The 21,564-nt window shown below is 34.7% G+C and overlaps 1 protein-coding gene across 1 annotated transcript; it reads right to left on the minus strand.

Annotated features, from left to right (window-relative positions):
- Positions 1-4,970: 4,970 nt before the first annotated feature.
- LOC132175367 (AT-hook motif nuclear-localized protein 24) lies at positions 4,971-6,504 on the minus strand. The gene has a single exon (XM_059587299.1). The coding sequence runs from the start codon at positions 6,097-6,099 to the stop codon at positions 5,206-5,208; it is 894 nt and encodes a 297-aa protein (XP_059443282.1). The 5' UTR covers positions 6,100-6,504; the 3' UTR covers positions 4,971-5,205.
- Between the last annotated feature and the right edge of the window lie 15,060 nt (positions 6,505-21,564).

Below are 21,564 nucleotides of genomic sequence, written 5' to 3' on the forward strand. Positions count from 1 at the left end.
TAATCTCATTTAACGTATTCACTCAGGCATGACCATCCCATGTTAGCTTTTAATCAGCTTGTAAATTGGTTTGTATATGGAATAAATGGAAAGGATATTTTGTATCTATCAAGATATGTTCAGATTGATATTGTCATTCATGTAGCACAGATTGATTTGCTTGGGTTATACTGATCTTTTTAACACCCTTTTTGTTTCCACTGATTCTCTGATATCTATGAGATGCTCCTGCATAAATTGTGATTTTACTTATTTAACGTAATACTACCACCTCCAACGTGCCTTCCTCTGCATAAATTGTGATCATTGTATCATGTGTCACTCGGGACATAAGGGGCATGATGATTCATAGATGACTTTCACTTATTATTATCTGTTCAGGATTCTAAACTCAACAGTGACAACTAAATAAAAAGGTCGCGCCTCTTCTTGGACTAAACTCAATATCTTAAGACACGAGCTGCCAACTATATCTGCATTTCGAAAACACCTGTCTCTTTTAAGAAGCTTCACAGCATTTAAAGCCTTGACATTGGTTGTGGTGGAAGTCAAAGGCCATGTCAATCATATATGTTTGGGGCAGTGCAATTCATGAACTAAACGTCAATGTTAAGCTTGTTAGTAGGGTGTGGAGTAACATGCACCATACATTTATCTTTGATAGCTAGAGACTAGACATTTAGGGGACCAAAAATTTCTCCATTTTGGTGAACTTCTGAATCTTTGAAAAGTAGTAGTAAGACTAGGGGGGATGGCAATCACAAGCTTTTCTTTGATCTGGACGGCATTGACCAGTTTTGTGTGAGTAATAAGAGTGTTGCAGCTGCAGAGGCAGAAACCTAAATCAACCTCGAAAATAGCAATCTTGACAACCTCGAAGTGGTCTATTTTTGCACAAAGACTTTTGAAGGAAGGATCCAGCTGTTATAAGTTCAGATACACAGTGAATCTTTCACATTCGTCTTACCACTACTATTAAATAGTATTACAAACTAGTTTACGTAATATTGTTATATTAGTCATAATCAAATTTAAAAGTATTATATTTATTTTATATCGATTGAAATTTTTTGGGTCAGTTACTTAAAAAAATAAAAAGAAAGCTACTTAAAATATGTCATATCAGTATGTGTAAAATGAGATTAATAAATGAGTGTAAAGAGTAATATTACTTTAAATTTAATTTTTAATGGCTGACATGATACGTGATACATAAACTTACAAACTGATATAACAGTCCATATCGACGTAAAATTTTATCCTATAATTATCCAACAATATTGACGTGACACTCCAAATCATCCATTAAATCTTTTTTTTTTATTTAAACAAGAATTAATCCAATAGTTAGTTGGGAGTGCCACTTCAATTTGTTTGATAGAATTATATTATCTAACACTTCTCTTAATTAACGTGATAAGTGCCACGTAAATTATCTGTAAAAAAAAAATTAATAGTGAAAATTATAATATCCCTCCAAAACCCAAAAACTAAAAGTAAATTAAAAAACTAAATTTCATGCATTATTGCAATCAATCAATGAGCTATTATGGCGTCTGTACCTTCTATATGTCCTTATCATAAAATAAATATAGAAAAGTCTCTCTCTACTCTATCCGATCATACTAATTTTGTCTATTTCACATTTGATTAACGAAAGAAATTAGGGTCTTGGATTTCAAGTACAAACATCGTAGGGCAAAGGACGGTAACTATTCATATAGGGATCGTATAATATTGTTAATCAAATGGAAAAGCCAAGTTATAATACATGCAATTAATCCGTGTGTTCTGTTTTCAAGATAGAAAAATATATAATGAAAGTCAAAAATGATACCTGTGTAATTAATAGGAGGGCTGATATGGGTACTACAATATTTACTACAAATTAACGTAATAGTTCACTAGACACGTATTAGGTTAGCTACTATAAAATGTAGTTTACATGATACTTATTATGTTTATAAACTAACACGGTAGTTTAATGGCAATTCACATGGTTACTACTTTTAGCCGCCACTAAACTGTTCCAATATATGTAACATGTATTTCTATAAAAAATGGATTATCATATAAGTTTGTAAGGAATCATATCATATATACAGAGACGGAGGGAGGGGGGGACCGGGGTTGGCCAGTTCCCAAATAGGATTTGTAAGGAAAATTAAAGTAATATTTTAAGTTTAGTCATTTGGCCACCTAAAAAAAAAAAAATTGGACATATTTTTAGATTTTTTGGCCATATCCAATAAAATTTTTTGGCTCTATTCGTAATTTTTTTGGGCCATATCCATTAAATTTTTTTATTTTTGGTCCTTACTTTTAAATGTCCATTTTTTGGCCCTTACTTTTAAATGCTCACCTTTTTTTGCCCTTATGGTAGTCTTTAGTTCATAAAAAACAACAAAATAATTTTTTTTTAATAAAAAAATTCTAAAGAACCGAAAAAAAAAAAAAAAAATTGATTGGTCCCCTCTCATATAATTTCCTAGCTCCGTCCCTGCATATATATATATATACCAAATCACTCTTTAGAGGTATTTTAGAATTGCGACATGTGCCGTGAACCTATTTTTTTTAAAGGCTAAACCGGTTTTTTAAGGCATAATTTTTTAATCAGTTTTTTTAAGAGTGAACTGGTTTTTTCATAAAAAAAAAAAGGTCATTAATTAGCGTCATGAATTGCATTAATTATATTTCAAGAGTTTTCTATATATAAATTGTTCAATAAATTAAGTATTATTAATGTCCGAATCAAATACGAAAACAAATAATATAAATCAAATTATTATGTATTAATAGGTTTAGTCAATTTAATATGTATATTAATACGTTTAGGATTCTAAAAAAAAAAGAGTCATATATATATATATATATAACTGGTCATTAATTAGCGTCAATTATATTTCAATATAATCCACATGTCATTAATTAGCGTCATTAATTGCGTTAACTATATCATAATCTATGTATTCTTCTTGCTAATATTTTTTTATATATACTATTCATTTTAAATCATATATACTTATAGCAATAAAGATTTATTTATTTTTATTTAAAGATGTGAGATATATTTTTATACGTCTTTTTAACTTATAATGAAGAATGATGTGTTTAAATTTTAAAATTAAATTATAATTAACAATCTCGCGCATAGCGCTGGTTATAAGCTAGTTATAGTAAAAGTTGTAGTAGCCCGATATTTTTTCTTGTACAAGTTTGGAGGTTGCACTTTCATAAAACTTGCTAAAAATAGGTCAAAACCAAAAGAGTAATACTAAAAACCATTCTTTTATTTTGGGGTGACAATTCATGCATGTTCATATGTTGAGTTATGATCATATCGAGGCATGTGTATAAGGCTATATAGGTTAATCCTAACCCAATTGATTTAATTAAACAGATCCAAACCCTCAACCATAACCCACTAATTTCGTATCAGGTTTACAGATCGTGTAAAACATTATCTACCCTAAATATCGCGTGTTGGGTTTCGGTTATATCGATGCATGATTATAAGACTATATAGGTCAACCATAACCTGACCTCTAATGATCTAGGGAAAAGCGCAAACCACATTTCCGCTATTACTCTAAAATAACTAGTCAATTTGAAGCTTCCTTATGATTTCTTATAAAACTCAGTTTCTAGTAACTAGACAATGTAGGACTTAGCACTAATGACTATCTTTATAAGCCAGTCACTTTATATTACATGACCTATTTAATTATTAAACATGTCAAAGCCCTCGACCCTAACTTGCTAGCCTTTACCTTTATCATATTACTATTTCACTATGGTGATGTGGCACTGTTAATCAGCATTTGTTAAAATAAATAAATAAATAAGGACTAGGTGAGATAAAAGTATAGTTTCTAGCCTTACCCAAATCAAAATAAGTTGTACTAGCTTGGAACTAAGAATAGATTTCTTGTTCCCGAGCTTATTTTAAGATTCCAAACCAAACTAAAATAATGTAATGAAGCTCAAAAAGTGGGCTATTAAGAATCCTAACCAAAGCAAAAACAATATAACAAAAATTCAAAAGTGAATGGGCCTATTCCTTCCCCAATTTAAGATGCCAACCTCAAGTAAAACAATATAAAATTTTGAGAGAAACCAACCAACTATATGCTCTAAGCTAACAACAAAGAAGAGGTTGGCAACTCAAAAAATTCCCCACTTTTACAGTAGGAGGAGACTTTTTGAGTTCAAGATATATTAAGAAAAAGTTAGAGAGACTTCAATGTGCTACAGAAGCAAAAGTTGAGCACAGTTAATACAAACTTCATGAGTTACAACTCATCCTTAAAAATTGGCTGTAATTAAGAAGGGTTCGAGGGCCAAAAAGTTATATATACATGTAGAACATTTAGAACCGTAACGGCAAGAAGGATGGAGAAGTTTGTGAGGCCAAGTTTTTGGAAGCAAAGCAATGTGTTTAAGAGAAGGTATCAATTTCTTTGAACCTTATTCTCTCAAAGAAAGTCTTTTCCCGAGGGAGGGTATATATAAGGGTAGAGAGAACTTTGGTGTGATGGACGTTGTTGTTGCCTTTTTAATGGGAGTGTTGGAGGTGTAATATGCCTCGAAAAGGAGCTTGATCAGAGCAGTGCACGTGTAAACCATCACCCCAAATATTTCCATGTCCCCGTATATATATGATCAGAAGCCCCTCATCACAACTCTCTAGAAAGAGAGAAAGAAATGAATACATGTGCAAAGAGTCTAAAGCCCATACCTCATTTCCTTGATCTCGTAAACACTTTGCCAATGCCATCCCCATTGAAACCGTCGCTAGCTTTAATGGTGACCCCCTAGCTCCTTTGTTCTTATCACCATCTTCCCACAAACAACAACCATAATAATTGTGATATAATTATCCGTTTCTATCTTTTCTTTGCTAAATATTGCTGCATAAAATAATACTCCCGGCCCTAGTACTAGAGAATTTGTTTGAATATGGGGGAACAAGCTAGTGAATAAGCTGTTATTTGAATACCATCAAACTCACTCCAATAATCCATGAATTTACACAGCCCGTCAATCAACGTGTAAACACATCCATCTAATCATCAAACTCGAAACCAAAAAAAAAAGGAAAAAGAAAAGAAAAAACTAACAAGACAAATGCTTGACAACCAAACTTTCCTAGCTACAAACGTTGCAAGTGAGAAACCTGGTATGGCCTTCCCATGATGTTTGTCAGTATGGCGGGCGACCAGTATTCCAGTATGCCTCAGCTGGCAATTGAATAGAGTTGAGAAGATTAGGAGGTAGGCCATGAAATAGAGGCGCATTTGCGTCTCCCAAGAGTTGTTGCTGTTGCTGCTGTTGTTGCTGTTGTTGACTGACCGCACCCGGGGACCCAATTGTGCCCGGTTGCATTGGCAGCTGCGTCTCCTCCTCTTCTAGCGGAAGCCTTTCATATGCGGCGTTGCTAAACGAGGCTGCCATGATCACAACCGGGCCGGCTGCAATTAGGGTCCCGACCACGCTTCCCCCGACTACCTGGCCTTGTCCACCTGCTAAGTATATAGTCAAGCCAGTCGCGGCTGGTGGTGCTGGTGGCGGTAAGAAGGATCCGGCGAGAGATAAGATCTCGAATCGGCCGTGTAGAGTCACGATTGCACCGGGCGTGGCCGGCTGCCGGAGAGTGACATTAGTGACTGTGCCTGTTCCACTCATTATGCACACACCTCTCTGGCGTCTTCTGGCAAAGTTAGCAACACTCTCAACGATATCACACCCATCACCAATTTCCATCACATGGGTGCGAAGAGCATTGGCGCTGTCACGGGTGATGATGATCGGCGGCTTCGGCTTGTTCTTGGATCCGGCCGGCCTACCGCGAGGTCTTCTAGTGATCTCTCCTTCCCCGCCGGAGCCCATGACGAGCTCGTTGCCTTCGTTGTTGCTGCTGCTGTTGTTTTCATCGCGATCGCGCTTCTGGGGGCGGTTAAGGCCGCTGCTGCCGCTTTGCTCATCTTCTGAATTCTGCTGTTGTTGGTGGTGAAATTGCTGCTGCTGCTGTTGGTGGTGGTGTAGATGGAGATCTCTTGTGTGGAAAGGAGGGGGAAGAGAATGGCCATGATCCATATTACTTGTTTGACCTTGTCAAAAACCCTCAAACTTTCTTGCACAGACAGAAGCCCAAGAAATTAATGGAAAGACAAAGAAGGAGTAAAGCTTGTGTAATTTTGAAAAAGAAAAAAAAAAGTGGGGAATAAACAATAACAAGACTTCTGGGTGTCTCCCTTTTCTTGCTTTCTTGTTGCTTTATCTAGTTTAATGAGCTAATAATCAATCAGTATAGCCCTTGAAGAGAAAGGAGAGAATGAGTGGATTTATGGTGTCATCCACCCAATTCTCAGCTGAACAAGTTACCATCTTTTAGGGAGAAGCTGTTGTTGTTGAGAGTTTGGGAGGAGTGAAGAGGAAAAGGATAGGTTAGGAGGGGGGATTGGGTTTCTCTCTTCTTCTAGGGGATAGTGTTGGGTTAGGGTTAGCTAGACTGACAAAATAATCAGAGATGGGTTTGGTTTCGGTAAGGCTGCTTGCTTATGGGCGGTGGATGGGTCCCCACCTCTCCCTCTCACTTGTTTCTTCCAGCACTCCACGTTCTCTCCTTCTTCCCTATATATATCCTCACACAATAAAATTACTATTTTATATATATATATATATTTTCCTCTTAACCTTTAATCTCTAAATCACACTCTCACCTCATAAACCTCATATCGTTGACCTTATGCGTTTTAAGTGATTGACATATATAAGAAATAAGAATTTAAGATGCCTTTAACTAAGCCTTTAAAAGGCATAATTAGTTACAAGATTACAAATGAATAATCTTGCATTTGTGAAACCTTATTAGGAGCAATTGTTGGAAGTAATTTTTCTAACTTTGAAATTATCTTGAAACTCTGACTAGCTGAAACCTTAGGACCACTCTCTCTATTGTTCTTAGGCATCGTGCACATTGATTGCCAAAAGTATTAATGCAGAGGCAAGCAGTAGAGGAAGTTTTCATGGTGATCTTTCTGGAGTTTACCTTGAGTAAAATAATTTACTGGACATATTTTCGTGCAGTCTTCCAGACTCCACTCGATCTCCACATGTAATTTTTGCACAGAAAATTCTTGGTAAATTTTTTTTTTTTGGAGGGAAGGTAGGCCAAAGTCTTCTTTTTAGAATAGGATTCTTTCAATTTCAAGTGCAATGGAAATGAGCTATTTTACGATCAGGATTTAATATTGTTGTATCTAACGATGTAGATGATGTTACGTTATAAATTTGTTGGCATGCTATTCAAAAAAATTAAATGGCCTGTGTGACATCATTTACACAACATTAAATCTTGATCATGAATTATCTCATCTCCAATATTCTACCAATTTTACTACGAATCTGCATGCAGCAAATATAAAAGAGCTCTTATATATATATGGGAGCCATCAATCTACGTACCTAAATAGATTTCGAATAATTCACCTATTTGTTTGAGCATGGAGACTCCATAAAAACTTTCTAATATTTGTTGTCCAAGTTACTAGCCATTCAAATAAGAAAATTTTGAAAATCCGGATCCGAAATGAAGAGAATCTTGTCCCTTGTTTTCAAGGCACTTTGGCAGCAACACCATGGGAAACATAATTTAAATGAAACAATAACTGGCCCATTAAAATTGGACTGCCCTAGCTGTAATAACAAAAGAGAGATGGGGTGTAGTTCAAATCTGTATGACCCACATGTTACCACAAGGGTCCGAAAATTCCATCTTTATCTCTATAGTCTAAACCTTAACGTGAAGGGTCCACATGCTTGTGTAAGCATGATACGTGTCTTTTCCCCCTCTATTTTCGGGTCTATTCCACTGAGCTCCTCCCCCACCCCCCCCCCCCATCTCATCTTTTACTCGGTTTGCCCCTCTTTAGATAAGAGTTATAAGTCGATGGCCATTTGTCTACACCAATGGTATATCAGAACAGACCAAACAGAAGAAACGAATCTCTCCCTCACTGACTTCCTCTGCTTTTAATATCTCCCAACGGGCCATTCTAGCCCATATGGGACCAAAAATCTCTCACTTTTTTTTTTTTGTTAATTTCCTCTAAAACAAACAGTTAACTGAAAACAACCCCTCAAATAAAGTTGGCAGCTTATCTAACAAGTGTTGCCCATCTCTGTCTTTGTTTTCTGTGTTTTTTTTCTTTTTTTTTTTAAAGATAATTAATACATTACCAAACAACTTAAAATGAAAAAATACATAAATCCAATACGAAATTAACATGTTAGGGTTAGAATTTGATCCGTTTAATTAAATGAGTTAAGTTATTATTAATCTCACCAGGCTCAATCTCAACAGGGAAACACGAATTGCCATCTATAATCATGATACATTTTCAAACTAAAAAAAAAAAAAAAAAAACAGGTCTCAAAACACGCTAATAAACATACCCATTTATGTTTAGACAAGCACATTTCTTGTCCCCTCGGTTGTGTTGCAAGGCAGTGAATAAGAAAAGCATCCATGAGCAGTGTAAAATGGGGTTGATTAATAAATTATTGAACAAGTTCAGCTGATCATACCGATCAAGATCTTCTTGTTTACTTCGCCCAAAGATTCTAGCTCACCTTGGTTTATCTAACCATACATTGTAAACACAAGCAGGCGATGAAATGGAATATATACCTAATTGAGTGATCAGCTATACATATGAAAGCTTCTTTCTACCTAAATCTTATTGAGCAACAAGGGGAAGGGCAAGTGCAACTGCAAGTTGCTATATATATATATATATATATTAAAAGAAGCAATCTGCCTCAAACCTAATGATCAGTAACCAAAAACTTTCCTTGAAATTACTCAAACCCCATGACAATGGCAGCTAGCTCATATCATCTCAGTCTTATGGCAGCAGTCATATAATAATTTACTAAATAGCATTTCTAAAAACTAGCTAATCCCCATTTGAAAGAGTAGGGGTTGGAATATTGGAACATACAGGGTGTAAGGTTGGTAGAAGGCATGGTTTGACCGCATAATCCAGAGTGTTGGGGGCGTGGGAGTGAGAGAGAAAAGACGCGTGGGAGGCGCTGACACACAAACACACGCACACGCGCACACACACACATACACAGCCAGCACGAGCGCCGGAGAGTTCGCTGAGGATACTGAAACTGAAGCAAAGACGCTCGCATGAGCAGCACAGGCCGCATACCCATGCATTAAAAGATGCTCTTTGTCGGTCTCTCTCATCGATCTCATGGTGGACCCCCATCTCTCTAATTACATCCTAATCCTATTCCTAATCCATCTATCTATGTTTTCTTCATCATCCAACTCTTAACTCTTATCCTCATCAATGGAGGTAGATCATATGAGCCAGCTGCATATAGATTCATTTACCCCACGTGGAAACTACTTTTCTTGTTAACCAAAACCTTTTTTTTTTTTTTTTTGGTGATCTTTCATTTTAATACAATGGAGTTCCTATCTACTAATCTTATATATATATATATATATACACACACAAAATTTAAAGGAAAAAAAAAAAAAAAAACTTTTATCTTTCATTTTGCCACATCTTGGGATTATTAATGCTTGTCCTCGAGAATATAGAAGATTGGTTGAATAAACAACAATTGAGTTAATTAATTAATTGCCCCTTTTCCCTTCCCCTATATTGAAAAAAAAAAAAAAAAAAAAAAAAAAAAATTATTGTGCTAATTAATCATCATTATCCTAAAAGCTTAAATTAATAAAAAATAATAGAAATAATGAATTTAATAATTTAATTAATATTTAAAATATTAGAGTGTATTGGGTCATAACCATGTTCTGGAATATATAGCAAGAACATGATACCTTTAACACAATAGATACGAATATGCTGAGATTAGATAAGCCCTATTATTGCTTGCTGCCAAACATAAGCAACTTTTGCTCTCCTAATCTTTCTTTATTATTTGCTATCTTAGCCTTCTTCAAGCTGACCGCCTTACAAATTTCCGATACGAACTGATAATTGATAGAGAAGATTATGACCGAGTCGACTGACCTTCTAAACCTCAGTTCTACATTGGAAAAATGTTTAGCCTACACAAAGTTGGTGGATTATAAAAGAGCTCATGAGTGTTAAATTTTACATTGGCTACTTACTAGGTAAAACTAAGTTTTACAAGTGATTCTAAGGAGGTCAAACTACAACTTGACTAGCTAGTCCTTAATTTTGAAGTGATGATACAGATATAGTTAGCACTTTGCTTAGATCGTTATAAATGGTATCAGAGCAACTTAGTATGCCATGTGGTACTTAAGCATTGCATGACGTGGTCCTGGCTAGGGCTGAGCACGAGTCGAGGCGGGGCGGGTATCCGGGTTTTTTCCACCCGCCCTACACCTTGCGGGTTTGGGATTTCTTCTTTTCTTCAAGATCGGCGCGGGTTAATCGATTTCTCCTTCATTTTCTTCATTTTCTGATTCAGATCCACGCGAGTTGAACGATTTCTCCTTCATTTTCTTCATTTTCTGATTCAGATCCGCGCGAGTTGAACGATTTCTCCTTCATTTTCTTCATTTTCTGATTCAGATCCGCGCGGGTTAAACGATTTCTTGGGTCTCGCCTCTAGATCTCTCACTCTCGCCTCTCGATCTCTCACTCCGTGCGGTGCAGCTGTGTTGAGAACTTGAGTCAGTTGAGTGCTCACTGCTGGGTGAAAGTGAAAGGGCATAAACGAATAGGTCTGAGGGTCTCTTGGGTTTTCTTTGTGTTTTATGAACTTAAGTGCGGGGCGGGGCGGGTACCCGCATAAAAATATTAGTAAACCCGAAACCCGCCCCGCCCCGCCCCGCACGGGTTGGATATTTCCAACCCGAACCCGCGAAAATAAACACTAAACCTATACCGGGCGGGGCAATTAGGGTCGGGTCTGCGGGTTGGGCAGGTTTTTGCCCAGCCCTAGTCCTGGCGAAAATGTCATCATGAATTTGGGGAGGGGTGTGTTGGGGTGTTTGATTGCAACGCTAGTCTGAATCTTATCTGTGTTGACATTGAAACTGATTTTTGAGCAAGGAAAATGATGTGCTACCAAAAGTCTTAACTATGGACAAATCCATGAGGAGCTCATGTAGGGCACATTGATTAAACAATCAATGACAAGAACATATGTCACTATCTCCCTTTATAGGGGAAGAGATTTTAGCTCTAAGATTATTGTACTTGTGGGCAACCATTAATATCTTGTATAAGGTCCCTCATATTATATTGACTTCCCTCTCACAGACTATAACATAATGCTGATTTTCCATCACATTTTATCTTACAATCAACAACTCCCCTCTTTTCGACTAGATATCTATGACTGAAACTATTCAGGGAGTTAGCCTTTAAGGCCGGGGTAGCACAATTGGATATATATACTCTATAAGGCCTAAACATATGTTGGGATATCACCTCAAATAAGGCCCTAAAAAGCATACAAAGTTAAGTCTCACATATGGGACATCACTTTCTTTCTTTCTTTTTGATCAAATATATATGGGACATCACTTAATCCTACATCAATTTGATAAAAAAGTTTCCTTTTTTTAAGTTTTCCTACATCACATTATCTTCCACTAAATTCACAATTTTTCATCAGTTTAAACTTTTAAAATAAATGGTGATTTATCATGACACTGGAGCTGAAGTTCTGATGAGTTTTAATTAAAATACTCATTATTGTTTGATTCTACACATGAAAGGGCCGGAATGTTAAATTATTAATTAAATAATTAAATTCATCATTTCCTATCAGCTTAATTAAACTTTTAAAATAAGTGATATTTAACGCCTTTTAACTAATAATCTCACTTTATTGACCATGACCAACAAGGATAAGATAACTTCCTAAAAAAGTAAAAATAAATAAATAAATAAAATAAAATAAAAAAGAAGAAGAAGAAGAAGATCTAGGCATGGGGCTATTAATCCTGGTCAGAGATGAACAGAAATCTTCCTTTGATCTAGAATGCCACACGTTGGGGTAACATTGATATCTCTTCTCTACAAGCATTAAACACCCATAAATGACTTGAATCTAAAGGCTAGCTATACTTGGTGTCCCTGCTATATATGTCAACTAGCTAGCATTACAATATGAAAGGCTTAATTTCAAGTTCACGAGAATGGATATGGGTTTACAGCTTGTCGCTTTTCAATGCACAGTTATAAATAAAACCAGCTTTTCATGCTCCAAAGTCCTAGAGCTAGCTATAATATCACTTCACGGGCTCCTAATATTAAAAGGGTAAGCATGAAGTTTGCTGCCCTTACGAGAATCAAAGTTGTAGTTAAGACAGGACCACCATTAATTATGTGGATGTAGAACACCATATGATTCACTATGTATACCCATCAATTTGATCAGAGAGTTTTTCTGCCTACTTGGTCAACATAAGGTGCAGGGCTTATCTATTCGGAACAGATAGGTTCCAACCTATGATCTAATTGAAGGGAATCACGATCCCTTAGTAAAAGAAGATGTGTGTGTACGCAGGGATGGAGCCAACTCTAAAAATGGACAAGCGGGAGCCATGGCTAAAAATTTTAACTGGTAGGGGCCCATTAAAAAAAAAAAAAACTCTTAACCATAAAAAAATATTTTTACCTTAAAAAAAATTTATTCTTATCATTTGGGGGGGAGCCCTGGCCACTTCCAGTCCCCCCTTCCTGAGGCGAGAACTTAGAAAGTGTCACAACTTCAATGTTGACGACTTAATCATAGTTTAAGACATCTTAAACTAGTGGATGTCATAAACAAATCAACTTGTCACCATCTCCATATAAACAAATAAAAATGTATGAATTGCAAGTCCATGGAGGGCTAAATAAGATGGAGGGGAGAGAGTGGGGAGAGAGTTAATTAATTAAAAAATGGGAAAATATATATATATATATAAAGTCCCATGTGAAAGGCACCCACATGACCTAAAATCTGCTTAGGGCACCCACATGCAACCCTATATTTGCGGATATATGAAGACTGTTGCATACCAGTGGTTAAGGGAAGACTAAAAAGGATTTCACATGTGAGTTAATTAATTGTGATGCACAGATTATTGGAGTTGTTTTTAGAGACTTAAGGAAACGACAAACCTGGAAATCCGCGTGATTAATTGCAGCTTATCATTTGGAATCTTTCTGGTCATCGCTTCATGACCTCCATCAATATAAACATTATCCCAGTTTTCTAGCATTGTGTCAAAGATCCCCTTCCACGTTGAAGGTTAGATGTCAAGATCCTCATTTAAGACATATATAATTAATAATAATTAGATCATCATTTTACCCTTTCCAATATTTAGGTTTTTGGGATAAGTGATAATAAGTTGTTTTTGTATCAAGAGACGGTGGGCCCGGTGGTTTTATCAATGGGTATTTTGTCAAGAAAAGAAAAATAATTTGGTGTTAAGAGTTATATTATTTTTTGGTGTTTTAAGCTTAGGTGTCTATTTCATATTCGATTGTGCAAAATACCTAGTTTACATCACAACCTGATTGAAGTTATTCTCTTACAGCAAAGCTCTGGTGATAAGTTTGAAATTGAGTAATGCTACTCTTCGCACTTATATATTACACGCATTTCACACCAGTTGACTTTGTCATGTTTTAAGTAGGTTTTTTTTGAAGTGGCTAATATTAGAAGCTAATTAAAGCACATCATGTCAACTGGGTATAATAAATAAGTGAAGAGTAGCATTATTCTTTGAAATTTCACATATTAAGCTCTACTGATCATTAAAAGGAGAGTATTGCTAGAAACCAAATTCTTATTCCATAATTATCTCACAATACTAATGTGAGAGTTCCAACCAACTCTTTAATCAGTCCCAAAAAAAAAAAAATTAAAAAGTCCAATGTTTAGTTGAGATTGTCACGTCAGCATTGTAAAATAGTTATGAGATAAAAATATGATTTCTAGGAAGATTGGCAATTCATGCGTGTAACGAAAATGAGAGACTTTCCTTACTTACCATAGTGAAACATGTGGTAAATACAACATAACACATATTGTTACTGAACTAATCTTTTCCTTAACCAGTGCTGAACTTTCTACCTTCTTCAACCTAAGGGTGTTGAATGTTCTCTCACATTCAGCTAAAATGATCGAGCAAACCATCCAGCTCAAATAAGGCTTCGAATGATTTACTGTCGGATTGGATTTCTTAAATGTCATCCCTCATTCAACCAAAAGAGTCAAGTATGCGACCTTGCTTAACTAGGGCGCCGCATATGAACTTCATACGACTTAAGTTTGTTGAGCGCACCACCCTGCTCAACTTTGGGTAGCGAAGGACTAACCCATTCGATTTGGGCACATTGAGCATGGGCTCAACACTAAGTTTTGAACACATAATCCCCGATCGAATTAGGTTATATATCATGTGTTGGGATTATCCCACATCGGTTGCGGAAGGGGCTGGTAGTCAATTTATAAGTATGAGGGAAAGCCTTACTTCTTGAGCTAGCTAGCTTTTGGGGTCGAAAGAAGTCTAAGACCACTCAACACGGCTATCAAAGCCTAAGTTCAATCAACAAGTCTCAACCCAACATTCTATGAGAAAAACGGATTGTCTCTGGTCCAGCCCAATGTGTAAGGGAGAGATTATTGGGGTTGTCCCACATCAATTGTGGAAGGAGTTGATGGTCAATTTATAAATGTGAGGAAAAGCCTCACCTTTAAGCTAAGTTTTGGGTTTGAGAGAAGCCCAAGACCATCTAACACGGGTATTATAGCACAGGTTCAACCAACAAGTCTCGGTCCAACAGTCCAAGAGAGAAACGGATTGTCTCTGCTCCGACCTAGGACTCGATGTGTGAGGGTAAGATTATTAAGATTATTCCACATCGGTTGTGTAATGGGCTGGTAGTCAGTTTATAAATGTGAAAAAAAGTCTCACCTCTTGATAGAGCTACCTTTTGGGGTTGAGAGATGCCCAAGATCACCCAACATCTTGAGTAAAATTTCATACTTTATTCTTTATACCTTTAATTTATTTAATCATAAGACTAGTCTTAAAAATAACCTCCAACACTTGATCCAAGTTGTGATACGTACGTACGCATACTAAGAGCAAAATAAATCAGTCCTTCGACAAAGTTTCAAAAGTAAAATATGTTTCACTTATATAATATTGCATTAATATTTGATCCAATTAGTTGTGGCCTGCTAGACACTATTGTCTTCATCAAAAGTGTACGGATGAATAAATATTGCAAGAAAACTGATATCAAGATTTTTTTTTTTTTTTTTTTTTAAATAATCTTTAAAATATAATAGCCATTTGAAAAGCCTAAAAGATCATGATATCTAGGGGAATAATATTTTAACTAGAGATCAATCCATAGGAACAAAGCCTACAAGGTAAGAATAAAGACAACAATATATATATATATATATATATAGGAAAGATTACCCGATAGTTCTTTCTAGTCCTTAGTTGTCGATCTGTGCTGGACCAAGAATTATGCTTGAGATGAGTTATTTAATGAGGTAAATACCGATATGATAATATAAAACATTCTTTCTTTTGTAAATAATGATATCCACAGTACTTTTGAGTCATATAAATCAAAACCAATAGGGTTCAAGAAATAAATGTTTTATTTCACAAGCAACAACAATATCATATTGATGCCTAGGAAAAAAGTCATTTAATTAATGGCGATTTGGATCATTCTTTCTTGCACAATAAATCCTAATTGATTTTTGGCAAAGACCAATAGAGGAATATTGAATCCCTCTGCCAACAATTAAGTAAATTAAAGAGTACACACACTTCATGTCAATAGCATCATATTATTCTAGAATTGCAATTTATGAGTTCGATAGTAATAAGATTTATAACACATTACATATACCTAAATCATAATCAACAAACCAAACCCATGCTATAGGTTCACACAAATATGAGCCTTAGGGGTCCTTAGGTTTTGTTGAGGTTTTTCATTAAATTCTTATATATATATACTCTTTCAAGCTCAGATAATTATTTTGCTTGTAGTTTGAGCGATATAATTATTTTGCTTGTAGTTTGAGCAATATGGGCCTGGCACAAATATATAGGCTCAGATAATTATTTGACTTGTGGACTGTGTAAGTTTTGGTGAATGGGCTTGATTGTGATAATGATATGTTATTGTCTGGTTGTGGGCTGTGTGTGGGTGTGGGTATGGTGTTTTTTAATCCATGAAGTAATTTTTCTTCTAAATATTATAATTTTTATTATAATTCATTCACAAACTTAAGTAATACATTTTATGAAAATGAGTATCACATGGACTACTATATAGCAATTTACATTTTAGTGGTTGATACATTGTATTTACATTTATTGTAAATACAATAAATGTTATGTGAACTGTTACATGGCTTCACATTTTAGTGCTTGACTTAGTAAGTGTCACATAAACTATCACATCGATCAGTTTATGAGTGATTTTTTAGTAAAAACTGTAATACCCCCAACAACAATACTCTTAAGATAATGGTTACCGGTTAAAATATATACACCCATGTTTGCTTTGGATTTGATTTTGCATGAATTATAGTACAATTGAAAGTCTTTGTTATTCGTTTACGAGTAATGTTATATACCATATAAGCATTCCATAAATATTTTACAAAGCTGAAGTAATATGACAGACTTAGAATCTAACTCGATCATCTTCTAGAACCCATAGTTCGTACATATAGTAACCTCACTAACTTAAAACTACTTGTGGCAAAAACCAATTATTGGGACACATACCTAGTGGAAGAGATTCATCGAATTTTTATGTATTAAATTGGATCAACATAATCCCATTAATTGTTGGATTCTGCACCAGCTTGTAATCATTAATGGATAGGATAATAAGTCATCATTTCCATCATTATTATCATTATACTCTTTTTATAGATTAAAAAAAAAAAAAAAACACTTGGATAGTACTAGAGTTCAATCTAATCCATTGGCTCAGATAGAGGTATTCAATTAAGATAGTGTCAAAACATGTATGATAAATATTATACGTCTAAGTTAAATTTTTGTGCACACTGTATTGCGTAACGGAGTCTAAGTTAAATTTTTATGTATACTGCATTGCGTAAATGATCAATATGGTATTTTCTTTTACGTTGTCATTAAGGTTTCGTGCCAATATATAAAGATGATGACTCATATCCCAAATAAAAAAAAATATCAGAGACTTTAATATAAAGGTCATATGAGTGGAGCATAGCGGAAGGAGTAGAGTATACGCGAACTATTTCCCCCAAAAAAACCCTAACATGATAAATATTTGAGATGTTTTAAGCAACATGCGATTAATGGACATAATACTCGTATTGATTGTAATGTAATGTAGTAAACGATTTAGGCTAATTAACTTTGGGTGGAATATGAGACATCTCCTGAATGGTCCAAATTAAACGTCGTTTTTATTAATTTATATGCACTATCGTTATTGTGTGTGTCGTGTTAGAAATTCTAATGAAGACAATTCTGAGTCTTTTATTTTTCGAAATCGACATGGAAAGTTGTCTATTAATTTCTACTGTCATCAATCAATCAATCATTGTCTGGACAAAGTGAAGAGGAACACATTTGATTCCACGACTAAAGCACAAAGCCCTTGTCAAGGACTCTGGTGCTCTCTCACTAGAATAAAGCCAACTCACACCATGCACTCTCCTAACAAACTTGGGAAAGGAATCTCTACATCAGTAATCGACTACTGGCGAGAATTTCTGAAACCCTAGAAGGAAGTGCGAGGATCCAAAGCCTATAAAAGGAGTAGGAGGATATTCGTTCAGGTATGCCTAATTGACCATATCATTACACTGCTAAAATTCCCTCTTACCGCACCAAAACTGACTTGGCAAACTTCCTTGCAGATCCTCCCCGTACGTAGCTAGCGATGTGCGATCACTATATTAACACAGCAAATTAAGCTTCTCTTTACTTTGAAATATATATATATAATTTTGAATGCATCGATCATTGAACAATGATGGTAACTAAGTAAATCATGAATGGGCATTAATGATCCCTATCTTTTTCCGTTATATGGTGACCAACTAATCATATATAAGTTGCTCTTCTGCAGTACTTTTTTATTCCGTAATCATCATCATAACTAAAACGTCATAACATGCTCATATGGGCCACTTGACAAATAGCTAGAGATAAAGCTTCCCACCTGCTAGCACTTGGCCTCATCTCTCACTCAGTGCCACTTCCACTTTACATCTATAGTAGTGCTGAATCTAGCTTTCTTTTCATTGCAAAGTGGACATGGAGAGAAACTAGCTAGGTCAGGTGCCTCTACCTTTACAACAAAATATGAATATAGCCCTCCCTTTTGTGATGTACATGCTGCCTATGATTGATGAATGCATGTTGTATTTAAAAATCCATTTATTTGTTAAGCTTAATTTGTTAAAATATTAATTAAATTTATCGTTTAAATGAGATAACAGGTGATTTAACATGTCATGAGTTTTAATTTTTAAGATAAATCATAATTCAACAAGCTCGATGGAAAATATATATATATATATATATATATATATATATATATATATATATATATATATTAAAAAAATGCTTTCTTTGTTATGTTCCTCATATTTTTTTCAACATCTCCCTTGATTCGCAGTACATTCCTGAAATCCTTGAAAGTTGCACTAAAAATACTCGATCTTCTTATGTTCTTTATACTAAAATTCCTCCTAAAATTTAATACCTAGTTTTAAAGACTATGGCAACTTTTCCTTACTCTTATTCTTATTCTTATTCGTCAACCTAACATTCATATTGCAGATTTGCATAAATTAAGAAAGTATTATGGAATTAATCTCATCGAACTTCGAGTCATACAAGCAACAAATTCACCCATAGTCAATGCGAAAATAGATGCCCACCCAAGATTGATTCTTCAACATTTTTATGCTCATGAACAAACCATTAAATTACTATGTATCCCAGAAGTTTAAGTTAATAAAAAACGAAAATTTTAATTATTTAATTAATATTCTAATACTCTTTCTCACATGTTTTTTTAATATCGTGTTAAATTATCGCTTATCTCGAAAGCTTGAAATGATTATAAAAATAAATAAATTTAATCATTTGAAAAACTCTAAACAGATAAATATCATAATTTTATGTGGAATTAATGGATATTTAAATCTAAGCAAACAATCACAAAAAACAAGTAAAATCAAACACAGATTTTGGTGACGAAAATGAAACCTTTTAGAAAACGTTCTAAAAGTAAAACCTCTCCGGAGCAGCCAAACCCAAGAAATCCCTATCAAAAGATTATCCAGAGATTACAGACACTAGGAACACTTACAACCCTTTGCAAGACTTTGACTCTGTAAGATCGACAAGCTTCCAACTTGTCTCCTCGCTCACAATTTTCTTCAACGTGATTCTCCTTTATCGGACCATTCCGATAGACTTCAATTAAGCACACAATCAAAACTAACAAAAATCTTCTAAGAGGGATCAATTTGGCTCACAACAAAATAATCACTCAAGCACAGCCTCACACGAACTCTCTGGGGTTGAAGATTTGTACCTCTCTCTTCTATAATGATGTATATATACCCCCAACAAAACTCACTTAAAATCACGTTTTTGGGCCTAAAACTTACGGGGTGTCCGGACAGGGCTTTACGGAGCAGAAACAGAGTTTCTGGAAATGCGGTCCGGACCCGGGGAAGGCCTGTTCGGACAGGGCATGCAAGGGGTGAAACAGCATTTTGGAAATGCTGTTCAGTCTTAATCAACAGCTCCGATCGATAGGCGTTTGTGGTCCGATTGAGCTAAAATTTTGCAGGGACATTCATAACACATGAATCTACATTATGAGCAGTGGAGATTGGATTCTGAGCATTCTATACCAGTGTTTGAGTTTGTGAACAGTAACATTTACATTTTGAAACTGAATTAAACCAACACAATAGCTATCATTTAATTAATATTTTAATACGCGAAGAAGTCGATGCAAGCTATGTTACAGCCATCTTGTGTAGGTCTAATGATGTTCATTGAGGGTAAGATCAATCATACAGACATTATTAAATGGAAAACACTCACTAGTACCGATGCAGATATTGATGTTTTACAAATGGGGAACAAGTGGAAAACCAAGTGCTCATTGTAAAGGGTGAAATTAAGACGAATATAATGATTGATCCACAAGTGTGTCCTTCAGCATTTTTTAACTAGTGGGTTTTGTGTTTTCGAATTGTTTATGTATTAGAGGCTTTGAACAGGGATTTTGAGTTTGAACTTTGATAACTTATTTTTATTTTAATTGAATATTTCATATGTTAGACTTTCTGAACTTTCACGCGTTATGAAATGACATTTTTAATGTTTAAAAACTCTTAATTTAGGATATTAAACTTTCAATTTTTTGCAATGCCTCCGTCCGTTAGAATATTCCATTAAATCTAGTCAAAATTCACAAAATACCCCTTTTATTAAAAAAAATTGCAAAGATTCAGGTGTATGTATTTTTTGCAAATTCAGTTAAATTCTAACGTCTGAATCTTTACAATTTTTATTTTATTTTTTTATAATTAAAAAAAAAATGGTATTTTCAAGATTTTGACAAGATTTAACTGAAAATCCTAATAGAGGGGGACATTGCAAAAAATGGAAAGTTTAATACCCCAAATCGAGAGTTTTTGAACATTGAGGGGGTAATGTCAAAACGCGTGAAAGTTCATAAGGGTTTTGTAAAGTTTTTTCTTAATTGATCATTTTTTTAAGCTTATACATTTAGAATAAACAACGTATTAATAAAATTCTACTCCAAAACGCAAAAAAAAAAAAAAAAAGAAAGAAAGAAAATGATGTTGGTGTACATAATGCTAGTTTGAATGGAAACCTTACTATAATTTCACAGACAAAAGCTAATGGACATTGCAATGTGATATGATTAGTACTCTCATGCCTCTGCCAAAAAAAGCATCATCTAAGATTTTCATTACTTACCTCTTCTCTCTTCTAAACATAGATTTTGAAGGCCATGAAAGAGCCAAATATGTAAAGACAAGAATTATAATTTTATATTAGAGTATGATATCTTCATGCTATTTTTCTGCAGCTTTTCATGTAGCTATTAAAATATCAACAACAAAAAATAAAAAACCACAATCATTGAATCACTGCAAAAATAGTTGTGAAAATAAAGAAAAATTAATTTTCAAAACTAAGCCTAGCCTTCTGATAAGATGCAAACACAATATAAAAAAATAAAATAAATAAAAATAAAAAATAAAAAATAAAAAAAAATCATTTTCATATCCAACTTTCCCATCAACTTGAAAGCCACGCTTGGAGGCTTACAATTTTTTCTCTTACAAAAAGAAGTTTGCTTTATACCTAGGCTTATCTCCTAAATAAAAGTAGATGATTTGTGAGTGGCTTCAGAATATGAAAGCAAAGTTTAAGGAAAAAGTTTTCCTCCAAAGAAATTCTTGCAAGTCAATTTATCAAACTGACATCTACCAAAG

Source organism: Corylus avellana, chromosome ca3 (assembly GCF_901000735.1).
Source record: "Corylus avellana chromosome ca3, CavTom2PMs-1.0".
Taxonomy (NCBI): domain Eukaryota; kingdom Viridiplantae; phylum Streptophyta; class Magnoliopsida; order Fagales; family Betulaceae; genus Corylus; species Corylus avellana.